The sequence below is a fragment of the Geotrypetes seraphini genome, chromosome 3 (genome assembly GCF_902459505.1).
Source record: "Geotrypetes seraphini chromosome 3, aGeoSer1.1, whole genome shotgun sequence".
Taxonomy (NCBI): domain Eukaryota; kingdom Metazoa; phylum Chordata; class Amphibia; order Gymnophiona; family Dermophiidae; genus Geotrypetes; species Geotrypetes seraphini.
Window position 1 is genome coordinate 210,773,347 of NC_047086.1, and position 14,170 is coordinate 210,787,516.

At 42.2% G+C, this 14,170-nt stretch overlaps 1 protein-coding gene across 2 annotated transcripts in view; it reads right to left on the reverse strand.

Moving 5' to 3' along the window:
* The window catches only part of KIF5A (kinesin family member 5A), a 228,937-nt gene that overhangs the window by 127,695 nt on the left and 87,072 nt on the right, over positions 1-14,170 (reverse strand). For both annotated transcript variants that reach the window (XM_033938995.1, XM_033938996.1), the window contains exon 5: positions 5,451-5,499. In XM_033938995.1, the coding sequence (XP_033794886.1) occupies positions 5,451-5,499 (49 nt within the window). The remainder of the gene's footprint in view (positions 1-5,450; positions 5,500-14,170) is intronic.

Genomic DNA, 14,170 nt, shown 5'->3' on the forward strand with positions numbered 1-14,170 from the left:
TGCCAGCTTTTTTAACTTTATCGTATATTATTCGCAATTTTATCATATTCTCGATGGTTTTTAACAGAAAACCATGAATAACATATGAGAAAGTTATTCGCAGTTTTTCCCTGTTCGCAGGTCTGATCATCCTCAATCACCGTGAATTCGGAGGGAGAAGTGTAGTGAGCTTCCACAACTCTGAATGACTCCTGTTTTGCATTGGCATTTATGTTTAAAGGTCACCACTTAAACGTGTGGATGTTTCTAAAATAACCACCCTAGTTACTAATAACCAACACATCTTAATGGTAGCTCATATGGGTAACTACTTCTATAAGTTTAATTCTGCCTAAGTGGATAAATGCAGAAATGAACAGGCTGGACATTTAGGTGCCCTAGGCAAGCCTTGTACTCATTCATTCATAATAATATTTCAGGCTTCATGATTACCCCCATCATCTCTCTCTGAATGACCATGTAAAAATGTATAACTAAACATTGATTAATACAGAATACAGCAATTCGAACCACATAACGCCTTATTTCAAGGAGCTGCATTGGATCCCCATGGAAGCTAGAGTGCAGTTCAAGTTCAGTTGCCTGTGTTACAAAATGTCTGGTATTGATCAATTTATTTTTTCCCATCATACATGTTCTACTCGGATAGCTTCCCTTTTTGATTTTCCATCGCCCTAAGGTTGCCACTACAAAATATATAATTGACTACTGTAATTATTCAGGAAGCTACTTGGGATATTGTTTTTCATCAATTATTATTTACATCTACATCATATCAAAATTTTAAGAAACTAAAGACTTATTATTTAGGAAATTTTTGAAAGATTGAAAAAGTATTTCATTCTATGTTGTAGCAGTATTTTCTTTTTATTAAATCGCATAGATCTGAAGGGTAATGCAGTATAGAAATGTTATGTTATCTGACATTTAGGGGTCAATATTTAAAGTTAGTTTTCTGGTTGGCAATAAGTAGCACTCACTGGACCCAAGCAGCGATATTCTGTGGCATTTTACTTATTTAAAATACTTTTAGCTTGCCCAAAACTAGGCAGGTTATAAAAACACATACATAATAAAAACAGAAGGATAAAACATAACAACATATATAGCCTGTTCCTAGTCCATCACCAAAACATAACACTGCCTCTACAAACATGTGCCATCAGTTGCTTTATAAATTTAGAAAAATCAGCAAGCACTTTCAAATATCATGGCAACCCATTAACAATGCTGCCTCCTTATTTTTCGGGTAATGCACCTTTGTCAAAAGGTGGCACTGAAAGCTGACAGTCCTTCTGATGTCAAACCCCTAGGGGAACAATAAAGCTGCAATACCTTCCTCATATGCACTAGAGTCAGACTATAAACTGCACAAGAGTCAGTAGTTTAAATTTTAATTCAATAATAATCAGGGAGACAATGAAGATTCTGCAACACAGGAGCCACGTGACCCCTACGATCCAAACTTGTCACCAGTCATACTGCAGTGCCTTCCATTGTGTTTGTGAAAGGCCCACATTACAGTAGTCCAATCTGGATAACATCATACTCTGAACCACGAAAAAAAAATCTTCCCACAGCAACATGGGTCTTACTTTACTCAAAACACGCAGTTGGAGAAATGTGCTTTGAATTACTCAGTTCACCAGGGCCTGCATCATCAATTCATAGGCTAAGATAATCCCAAGACTCATGACATGATCTTTCACCAGAAGTGTAACTCTATGAAACAACACAGACTCATACTGTAAAGGACTTGTTACAGACTCACTATCATCAATTCTGTTTTTGCAAGATTCAGAGCCAGATTTTTCAAAGACATCCAGCTTTGTATAGTCTCTAAGCGGGTCTTCAGTTTCACCATACCAGTACAAAAAGCTTCATCCACATTTAGGTGCACGCATGTTGAGCACCTAGATGCTATTATAGAATTAGGCTCGGATTTTTTTAACAACTTATATTCTGCATATCCTACAATTCTATGTGGATTACAAATTATTCAGGTACTCAAGCATTATTCCCTAACTGTCCCGGTGGGCTCACACTCTATCTAATGTACCTGGGGCAATGGGGATTAAGTGACTTGTCCAGGGTCACAAGGAGCAGTGCGGGATTTGAATCCACAACCTCAGGGAGCCGAGGCTGTAGCTCTAACCACTGTACTTAGGATTCTCTAAATGGCACCATTGTCGGCAGCCGCCTTAAAAGTGGCCGCTGATCACGTGCCAATCATGGGACGGCACCGTTTAGAGAATCGCACCTCTGGTACAGGTAGGCGCTGGAAATGTACGCCACGGTTTTCAAGGCCTACATTTCCAGCACCTACCTTTGACATGAATCGCGCCTATGTAGGTGTGATTCCGGCGCTGGTGTTTTAGGTGCCGGTAAAAATTATTTTAAAATATTTTTTAAACAGTGTTTATCACTTAACTTAGGCACTGGTAGAGTGCCTTCCAGTGCCTAAGTTAAGGTGCTGTTTATAGAAAATGGGCCTTAGTGCTTAGTATGCTACATCTTGTCACCTAACTTTTCACAACCTTTACAGAATTGCTCTCTATCCAGTTAGTATTGAGGTGAAGCAGGCTGGGAGCAGAGCCAGTAGTTAACTGGGAAGTGACGATATTCAGCCTGCTACCTAGTTAGCTTACCTGGTAGAGCTAGGACAGCAGAAAGGCTGATCTAACTTTACCCAGTTAGCTAACCAGGTAGTGGGCCGAATATCAGCTTTTTTTCCCCCTTGCCAATTCTCTTCCCAACTGCCCCCCCCCCAAGCTTTCCTGACTCCCATCCACAAGAGCTTCATCTCTCCCCATCAAGAGCTTTCCCCCTCCTGAAGACCCTCATTTCCTGTAGATACGGTTACCAGATTTTCCAAACGGAAAATCCAGATCCCCCTAGACCCGTCTCCCAGGCCCAGCCAGTTCCACCCATCCCCACCCCGTTACGCCCCGATCCCGCCCCCAATGCAAGGATGTCACGCGTATGCACAGGAACGGATGCCCTCCTGCCCGACAGCGATTTGTTGGAAGCTTTTCAAAACCCAGACAAAGTGCCAGGTTTTGAAAAGCCATACGAACCCCCGGACAAGGAGGTTCAAAAGGAGGACATGTCCGTGGAAATCCAGACATCTAGTATCCTATTTCATTCCAATTTTGTTTTGATCATTGCCATAATAAAGGTGCTCCCTAATTCCTTACTAGTCCTGTTCATCTGTCTTGGATAGATTGCAAGCTGTGTCATGCGGAGACTGGGACTGATACTCAAATTACGGGAGGCAGGCCAGCTGGCTAATTCCCGCAGTCAGCACTGATTGCAGATATTCAATGCCGTGCCGTTTCTGGTGACCAACATTGAATATCCAGGGATTTTTTTGGCCAATGATAACTTAACAGGCTAAGGGCTAGATTCACTAAGCCCACCGATCAAGTTCCGATCACTTAGCGACCCGATTTCTCTCCAACCCGATTCACTAACTTCTGTCCCGATCATCCTCCAATCCACGCATTCAAATGAGGTGGAATGGCATTCAAATGTAGGCAGGCAGCGATTCACAAAAAAAACCCTGCAACACCGACTGGGCTGGCTGATCAACAAACAAGCGACTGCTGGGGACCAGTCGTTCAGTGATTTCCGACTGCATCTCCTGCTCTCTGCCACGATTCTCCAGCTCTCTTGCTGCCCTACTCTCTTCTGCCCCGACTCTCTGCCGCGATTCTCTTGCCGCCCTGCCCCGAATCTCCTGCTCTCTGCACCATCTCTCTGCCGTGATTCTCCTGCCGCACTGCCCTGCTTCTGCCCCGGCAGGTTTAAAGCGGGTTAAAACCACGGGCTCGCTGGGCTAAAGTTAAAAAAAAAAAAAAAGGTTGCTGCTCTTTAAGCATGCGCAGACCATCTGCAGATAGTCTGCGCATGCGTCGGGATTGCTACAGAGTGAACCGGGCAGTCGGTTGGAGGCATGAACTTCGATCACTCTCATTTGCATGAGGGCAATTCATGAATCAGCCCCCCCGGACATGGATCCGATCCGTGCCCTTAGTGAATCTGGGCCTAAGTCAATATTCATTGTGAGCCAGTTATGTTTATAGCAGCCAAAGACAGGGCTGCTTTTTACAAGGCCCGATTTGGCCGCTAAACTTAGCCGCTCAATGCTGAAGATTACCAGTTATTGCATGATATAGCCAGTCAATTTTAGCAGCTGACTGTCAATATTTAGTAGAGATAACCAGTTATCTTATGTTGAATATTCCCATTTAATCAGTTATTTAAGCGGTCAGCGCCCTTTCTGTTTGGTTAAATAGTACTGAATATCGGCTGGACTGTCTCTCACATGATTGTGTATAGTGCTATATACATCTAGTAATGCTATAGAACTGATAAATAGTAGTACAGACGGTCATTTGGTCATTATCTGATATCATTGTGAAAGTGAAACTTTGTATGTAACTGGGCAAAAATGTTTACACCCAGGGAGGCTGTGAGGAAGAACTTTATAATGAATCAAGAGCAAATTTGCTCCGTTTTGTCAGTTTGCTCCGCCCCCATGCCAGGAAGCAATGAACATGCTGACATGACTGCGTGCCCTGCTGCTATTCCAAGTGCTCACACAAAATGGCTACGTTTAGCAGCAGGAAGTTCGCTTCCAGATCTACAAGACTGCAAGTTACCATCCAGTGAGGGACTACATTTCATCTGACTAAAATTCTTCTTTTTTTTTTTATGAGGAGGTCTGGTAGACTCCTCCATTTCTTTCAAACTTCCAGCTTGAACCTCCCCCAAACTCTTGTTTCATTACCTAACCCTTTTTATTTGTTTACAAATTATATTTAATCCTTTTTTCTCCCTTTCTCATATGTATTGTCTGGTAAATAGTTTGGCTAGTTTAATTATTATGACTAAGTTTTTTTAACCTGATATTATATATGATTTTGTTTTTTTAACCTGATATTATAAATAAGTGTAAATCACATTGAATTTGGATTTTGCGATCAAATCAAATATTTTAAATAAACTTGAAACTTGAATTTGGAGCCATGAGTTTTTGTCACAACTGGCCTGGATTATCTCCCTTTTTTAAAAAGCTGATCATCATGGCAAAAAGGATCACACACTACAATTGCTTCCAGAGTGTGCAGTTGTGCTCCTGGAGTTTAAAATAGCACAATTTGTTGCAAAATAACCTGTCTTAACAGTAGCCCACATAGATAATTTCCCTTCTAGATGTCGCTGAAGAGTAATGACTAAGGATTCTCCTTCCTCATTCTACCCTGGAGGACTCTGAAAGTTGCTTCTTCAGCACCTTTAACCCCAGCCAACCTGGGAAGCAAATCCAGATCACTCTGCATGATGGCAACATTGCACTTCCCACTGATGTACTGGGCCAGCTCTGACACCTTTTCATTCTGAGAAAGCAAAACTCTCTTTTAATAATAGATAGAATTCAGCAAACTTACCATCCAGCAAATCTCTGATTTTGTCCAGGTAAATTTCAAAGTAAGAAACCTAATGTGAAGGAGGTAGAAACAGAATCAACATCACTGCTTTACGGCTCAGAGATTCAGCTATTGTTTTTCAAGATTGTCAACATGTTATCAACTCACCCAAAAATAAATAAAATTGAAACATCCAGAAATTATGAGAAATAGCAAGAAAAAGAAAATGATTAAGAAAATTAACAAAATACTACTGTTATCACAGCTTGAAAAACAAATTTCAATATTCACAATTTAATTATTCTAAACATTTCTCTACAGTTTTATTTTGGGGGGGGAGAATGTTAGGATTTTTTTACACTCTTTTTGAATTTTTGGAAATTTACTCATTTGAAATCTTTGATTATTAGCTAGTTATTTCTTTTTCATACCAATAAAGATGGATGATGGGGTTTACAAGGCATAATTCTGAGTAGTTCATATAAGTTTAAAGTGCTTTTTCCATCCATACTGTGTATCTAATTTTCAAAGGGAAATCACATGGCTTGTTTCCCTTTGAAAATTAGCTAACAGGAAATGTGCACGTTACACACGGGCCTGTCCTTTGCATGTGCTATTAAACAGGTGACAAAAGGGAAGTAAAATAGCATATGTACTTTTGAAAATGCCAAGTACACACACTCATTTATTTATACCTCCAACCTAGGTGTGCCCAAATTTGCTTCTCTGAGGAAAGCAAATATCAAACAGGCCTGTTTTCTTGATGAAATCCAGGTAAATTGCTATGAAAAGTGCCTAATAAGAGGTCTGCAAGAGTTCTGCAAGAGATCAAACCAGCTATTTCACTCGAAGCCCAAATGATGACATTATGACTGTCTTATTTTGGTCACACCATCAGAAGAAGAGATCACTGGAGAAGGACATCATGTTTGGGAAGATCGAAGCGGGCAACCTGCAATCAGATGGCTGGACACGCTGAAAACAACCATGGGGATGACGCTGGAGGACCTTTCCAGACTAGCACAAAACTGATTTCTTTTTAGATCTGCAATTCATCAAGTCACTAGGACTCGAACACGAGTCGATGGCGCCTAACAACAAGAGATCTGCAAAAGTTCACAGTGGCACCTATTTCATAAAGATGCAGCATCGGTCTTTCAAAATAACATAATTTATGAGGACCATCATAAAAACCAGAGCGACGACAAGCTAATATATTCACTCATGCTATCTCCATAGCTTGTTTTAATCAGAGAAACATAGCAACATGATGGCAAATAAGTGCCAAATGGCCCATCCAGTCTGCCCTCCTCTCCCTAAGAGATCCCACGTGCCTGTCTTGAATTCAGACACAGTCTTTATCTTCATCACCTCTACTGAGAGACTATTCAATTTCAAGTTTCAGTTTATTTGATATACTGCTAATAATAAAAACAAAGTTGATCTAAGCGATTTACAATAAAAATGTAATTTAAAACATAACATGGGGAAGGGAACGAAAAACATAAATTCAAACAACAAGACAGAAAGGAATACAAGAGGAAAGAGTAAGATTATTCCTGAGTCTATCACCTCTTAACATCATCCTATGCCTTCTCATTCTGGAGCTCTTTTTGAGAAAACATTTTATTAAAAAAGTGCCGATTGGTATATCTATATATATATAAAATCGGAGGTATGTATGTGTGTGTGTATGTGCCGCGATCACGCAAAAACGGCTTGACCGATTTGAACGAAACTTGGTATGCAGATCCCTCACTACCTGGGGTGATATGTTCTGGGGGTCTCGTGGCCCACCTGCACATGTGGGCGGAGCTACAAACAGAAAATCAGATTTCACCCATTCATGTCAATGGAAAAAATGTAAAAAGCTGCCATTCTCACAGTAATTCAAAAACGGCTTGACCAATTTGAACGAAACTTGGTATGCAGATCCCTCACTACCTGGGGTGATATGTTCTGGGGGTCTCGCGGCCCACCTGCACACATGGGCGGAGCTACAAACAGAAAATCAGATTTCACCCATTCATGTCAATGGAAAAAATGTAAAAAGCTGCCATTCTCACTGTAATTCAAAAACGGCTTGACCGATTTGAACGAAACTTGGTATGCAGATCCCTCACTACCTGGGGTGATATGTTCTGGGGGTCTCGCGGCCCACCTGCACACATGGGCGGAGCTACAAACAGAAAATCAGATTTCACCCATTCATGTCAATGGAAATAATGTAAAAAGATGCCATTCTCACTGTAATTCAAAAACGGCTTGACCGATTTGAACGAAACTTGGTATGCAGATCCCTCACTACCTGGGGTGATATGTTCTGGGGGTCTCGCGGCCCACCTGCACACATGGGCGGAGCTACAAACAGAAAATCAGATTTCATCCATTCATGTCAATGGAAATAATGTAAAAAGATGCCATTCTCACTGTAATTCAAAAACGGCTAGACCGATTTGAACGAAACTTGGTATGCAGATCCCTCACTACCTGGGGTGATATGTTCTGGGGGTCTCGCGGCCCACAACTCTATGTTGCTTGCTCAAGGATGGGTTCACCCAAGAATTTATATGTTCTTGCTCCAGGAGGTGAAACTAAAAATGTTGTTTATAATCACGTTTTGCGTTAGTTGTATTGTATTCATTTTGTCAAATATTTCACATTATAATTTGAATATTGTACTTTTTATTAAGCTGTAAAAAATAATTTCATTCACCACTATAAAGTATCTTTATTTGAATCCATTTACAGTGTTATTGCTATCCGTGCAACGCCGGGGCATCAGCTAGTTTTTTATATTTCTATACTTACACCTTTTTTTCAGTAGCAGATCCAGATGAGTTACATTCAGGTGCAAGTGACAGGTACTAGCAGGCTTGGGTCCTTAATAAAACTACAGCCACACAGAGGGTTAAAAGTAAAACAAGACACTTTGGGCCAGATGTTCTAAAATCATTGTTAAAATCCTGTGGGTTGCTATGGTGCCAGTAAATTGGCAGATTTCAAAACGGTGACCAATGCTCTAAAAACCTCACATGCAAATGAGGGTCGTGGAGGTTTGCAGAAATGCCATCTGATCAGCCACTGGAGAAAGTGACTGACTTATGCACAGAGCCGACAGGGGAAGCTGACACATGCGCAGAGCTGGCACTGTCCATACTGGGTTCTGTGGATGATGTCACCCATCTGTGAAAATATGCTGCCTGCTTGTCCTGGGATAAAGGGCAGCATTTCTGAAAATGCTACCCTGGAAGATCTGAATTTCAGCCTTCTACCTAACAGTCTAAAATTGGCTTCCAGAACCTCCTTCTCACATTTTCCTATGTCATTGGTGCTTACATGTACCAAAACAGCTGGCTCCTCCCCAGCACTACAACAGCTGTCCTAACCCTTCCTTCCTGCCTTAAGGTGGCTCAGTTCCAGTCTGAGTAAGGAAGTATCCTTAAGGAAACCTTGTCTACCACCTACTCCCTCAAAGTAAACTAGGTATTTCCTTGTCCCTGGAGGGCTCACAATGAAGGGTTAAGTGGCATGCCCAAGGTCACAAGAAGCAGTGTGATTTGAACATTTTCAACCATTCTACTCTGTTTTTCATTTTAATAGTAATCATGTACAATTGTATTAGTATTAAAAGTCCAAAAATATAAAGGGGGCAATTCTATACAATGGAACCTAAGGTACCCCAAATGGGCACTCTTAGTGTCAATTCTATAATAGCATGCCTAATCCATTATAGAATACTAGTAGTAATTCCATTGGGCATGCTGAAATTTAGGCACAACCACTTATGCCAGGTCAATAGCTGACATAAGGTTATAAGAATAGCCATACTGGGTCAGACCAAAGGTCCATCTAGCCCAGTACCCTGTTTTCACAGTGACCAATCTAAGTCACCTGGCAAAAACCCAAATAGTACAAACATTCCATGCTACCAATCCCAGGACAAGCATTGGCTTCCCCCATGTCTCTCTCAACAGCAGACTATGGTCTTTTCTTCCCGGAACTTGGCCAAACTTTTTTTAAGCCCATCTACATTAACCACTACTACATCCTCTGGCAATACATTTCAGAGCTTAATTATTCTCAGAGTTAAAAAATATTTCCTCCTATCGGTTTTTAAAAGTATTTCCCTGTAACTTCGAGTGCCCCCTAGTCTGTGTCATTTTTGATGGATTATTAAATCAATCCACTTGTACTTGTTCTATACCACTCAGGTATCTCTTTTCCAAGCTGAAGAGCCGTGATCTCTTCCTTGGTCGCTCTTCTTTGAATCTTTTCTAATTCTGTTATATCTTTTTTGAAATACAGCGACCAGAATTGGAACTCAAGGTGAGGTTACACCATGGAGCAATATAGAGACATTATAATATATTCTTAGTCTTATTTACCATATCTTTTTCTAATGATTCCTAGCATCTTCTTTGTTTTTTTTGACCACTGCCACACACTGGGCTGAAGGTTTCAACGTATTGTTTAGGATGACACCTAAATCTTTTTCTTGGATGTTGATCCCCTAAGGTGGACCCTAGCATCTGGTAATTATGATTTGGATTACTCTTTCCAATGTGCATCATTTATTTGTCCACATTTACATTTCATCTATCATTTGGATGCCCAGTCTTCCAATTTCCTAAGGTCTGCCTGCTTTTTTATTGTAAAGTAATTTTTTTTTTTTTTTTAATTAAACCAAAGTATAAGCACACAAGTTACAGAATTCAAGATCATTTTGGTAAGCCACAATACAACTCCAAAGCCCTAACCCCCCCAAAACACCTCCCCCACTCCCCACTCCACCTGGGCGGCAGCAGCGAAAACAAACAGTCCCAAAGGGAGCATTGTCAACAGAAGATCGATAAGCAAATCATACCTCCCAGAGGTATCGTTGTACAGAAGAAGTAAAGGTCAAACTAAAAGGATACCAGCATTGTCGGAATAACCGACCCTTTTTAGCAGCCATGTCCACAATGTCTTTTCGTTCCAGTAACATCTGTTGTAACATTAAAGCTCTCCATTGTTGAAGAGAAGGTGGTTGAGATGAAAGCCACTGTGTAAGAATACACTTCCTGCCCATCAGCACAGTTTTCCTAATGAAAAGCGCACATCCCGGTCGAGGTGGGTGAAAATGAATCTGTAGAGTAAAAAGAAAACTGGGATGCATCCTCCAGGAACAACCCCAGAGCCAGGCCACGGTAGACACCAACCGTAACCAGAAGGCAGATATCACAGGGCAAGTCCAAAACATGTGTCCAAAGATGCCATAGGATGTGCACATTTTCCACAGCAATGTCTCGTACTAATCCCCATTACCTGAGCTCTCTTGGGTGGATAAAAAGCTCGCAACATGAACTTGTAATTTCGCTCCCTCTCCACCGAGGAAAGTGTAGGGTCAGTCCCCAAGCGAAGGCCTCTACGGATCATATCATCAGAGATAGGTACCTGAAGATCGACCGACCATTTTTGAGCTAGTGTAGGGAAGTCCAGTTCTCCAGAAAGTTCCTGTAAAAGCCTGTGATACAATTTCAACGGTATATGGTCCTGTGCAGTGAGATGAAGAATTTCCTGCAAACTGTTTTGAACATCCTCTCTCAAAGATTCGCAGGTCAAAGTCCGCAAATAATGTTGAAGTTGTCGGTAGGCAAACCAGTCCATAGGAGAAAGATGAAACTGCATCTGTAGTTCGGCAAAGGAGGTAGGGAGACCTGTGTCCTGGACCACCTGAGATATGTAGTGAAGACCCACAGAGGTCCAGCGCTGGAAAACTGCAGAGTCCAAGCCCGGTAAAAAGTCGCCATTACCAGTAATTGGGAGGCAAGGTGTTATACTAGGAGAAATTTTCAACAACCTACATAACCCTTTCCAAGCCTTACGCATTGCAGGCAAAAAGGGGTGGGAGTGTAGCAATGGCAAAGCAGGTAAATGGTTAGTATGTAAAAGATAGCTGAAGTGATAGGGTCTAAAAGTGAAACATTCATTCTCAGGCAATGAAAAACATGTAGAATTACAAAACCAGTCATGAATATGTCTTAGTTGACATGCAAGGTTAAATCTTGAAATACTCAGTAAGCCCAACCCCCCCTGATTTCTGGGCAACATCAACTTAGACAACGCTATCCTAGCTCGTTTTCCCTGCCACAAGTATGCGGAGAGGTGCGAGTTAAGCTGCGATAAATGTTTTGAGGTTAGCATAATAGGCAGCATTTGTAATGTATATAGCCATTGCGGCAATATCATCATGTTGGTTAGGGCAATTCGGCCTAAGAGAGATAAGGGAAGTTTCCTCCAATTAGAAAGGGTAGTCGCTGTACGACGGAGTAAGGGCGAAACATTAATGGCATAAAGCCTGTCCAGGTCCTGAGGTATTACCACCCCCAAGTATGTTAGGTGGGAAGAAGCCCATTTCAATGGAAAGTCTCCCTGCCAATTTAAACGTACTTCAGGCGAAGTTGGCAGTGCCAAAGACTTCTGTTTATTAAGAACTAGACCTGAGTATAGATGAAATTCATCTAAAAGTTCCAATGCTCGCCGCAAAGAACGTTGCGGGGAGCCCAGCACAAGCAGAAGGTCGTCCGCAAATGCCAACACCCGCAACTGAGAAGAACCCTCTGGCAACCCTACAATTTCATCATCCCTCTGAAGCGTACGTAGCATGGGGTCTAAATATAGCAAAAAAAGGAGTGGTGACAATGGACATCCCTGTCGGGTCCCCTTGCCCACCAAGAAGGAAGGTGAGCGCACCCCATTAACCAATATGGAAGCCGTAGGTCCTGAATAGAATGTACGAATCAGCGCCAGGTAACTATCCGGAAGCCCTAGGTGTTGCAGGACCTGAAATAAATAATGCCAATGGACCTTATCAAAGGCTTTCGCCGCGTCCAACCCAACCAGTAGCCCAGGAGACCGTGCCTGCTGGGCTCTAGAAAAAGCCAGTAACATACGACGAACATTAATTACGGATTGGCGTGTGCGAACAAAGCCTACCTGTTCGGGCACAATAATAGTAGGTAACAAGGGCGCCAGCCTATCCGCCAATACCCGGGCTAAAATCTTTATGTCAACATTCAATAGCGAGATCGGTCGATACGATTCTATCTCAGTGGGCGGCTTGGACGGTTTTGGAATTAAAGTAATCAGGGCATCATTCTCGTAACTCAGGAATTCCCCCCGGGTTTGGACCGCTGTGTAATAATTCACGAGAGACCCCCCTATAGATAAATATAAGATCTTAAAAAACTCCGGGGAGTATCCATCCGGCCCAGGGGCCGTACAGGGTTTCAGGTTCTTGATCGCCTGCAGCACCTCTTGGAGTTGTAAAGGTCTATCTAATCGTGAAATCTGTGCCGCTGATAATTTAGGCAACCCTGCATCCTCCAAATAATCACAAACCTCTGGTCCTGTGTAGGGTCCTGGGGAGGCGTAGAAAGCCTCAAAATAATTTTTAAAGCTAGCCGAAATATCTGCCGCTGACGTCAACGTCTTCCCCAATTTATCTTTTATCATAGAAATATATCTAGATCCCTTCCAGCTTTTAGCTACCGACGCTAACAGCTTCCCGGTTTTATTACCATATTTATAAAATTGAAATTTACGAAAGAACAACAATTTATTCGTACGTTTATGTATAAGGGAATTTAATTCAGCCAGAGCAGTGGTATACGCTTCCTTATTTGCCACTGAGGGGGTATGCAACAGCTCACGTTTTAATTGCACCGACTGTCGTTCGAGCTGTACTATACGTTGTGCAATTCGTCGGGTCCTAGAGGCCACATAAGCGATCACGTCCCCACGTAACACCGCCTTTGCTGAGTCCCAAAAAAGTATAGGTTGATCGATATGTTGTGCATTAAAGGAACAATATTCATCCCACCTTCCGGACAAAAAGTCCCGAAAGTGTGAATCGTTATACAAATATGAAGGAAATCTCCATCCCAACCCAGGACCTATAGGGCCTCCCACCGCAACATCCAACCAAATCATATGATGATCTGATATCTCAAGAGGACCAATTGTTGCCTCAGAGACCCGAGCGAACAATTGTTCGGAAATTAAGGTGTAATCAATTCTGGAAAATGAACCATGTGCTCTAGACTGGTGGGTATAGTCTCTTTCAGTGGGGTGAAGCAGTCTCCAGGGGTCCACCAACCCCAAAGCTCGACAAAGATAGGACACTCCCTTCGTGTGTTTCACCGTCACAGTTCCTGTGCCCCCAGAGCGGTCCACGCCCGCATCCAATACTTGATTCAAGTCACCGACCAATATTAAGGGACCACCAGAGGTCTGTAAACTAATATTAACTAAATTTTGAAAAAAAGAATGTTGATACCCATTAGGGCCATATCCCACCAGCAACCTAAAGGGCCCACCCGGTCCAATCACCTGTATTAACAAATATCGACCCTGGGGATCACGTCTCAGGACCTGGACAGTGCATGGTAAGCCCTTTTTAAGCAATATAGCCACCCCTGTCCTTTTCCCTGGCGCCGATGCATAGTATAAATCCCCAACCCAGCCTCTCCGAAGTTTCTGGTGTTCTAAATCTGTAAGCCTAGTCTCTTGTAAGCAAGCTATATCTGCCGAGTGATGTTTCAATTGAGATAGGATCTTAGTACGTTTAGCAGGAGATGTGATTCCCGAAACATTCCAAGATAGTATACGCAATTTCCGGTCACCCATCCCTCCCCCCACCTACCATGTCATAGCAAAGTAACCCTCCGATAAAGAGAGTCCCAGGGCGCCCAGCCTCA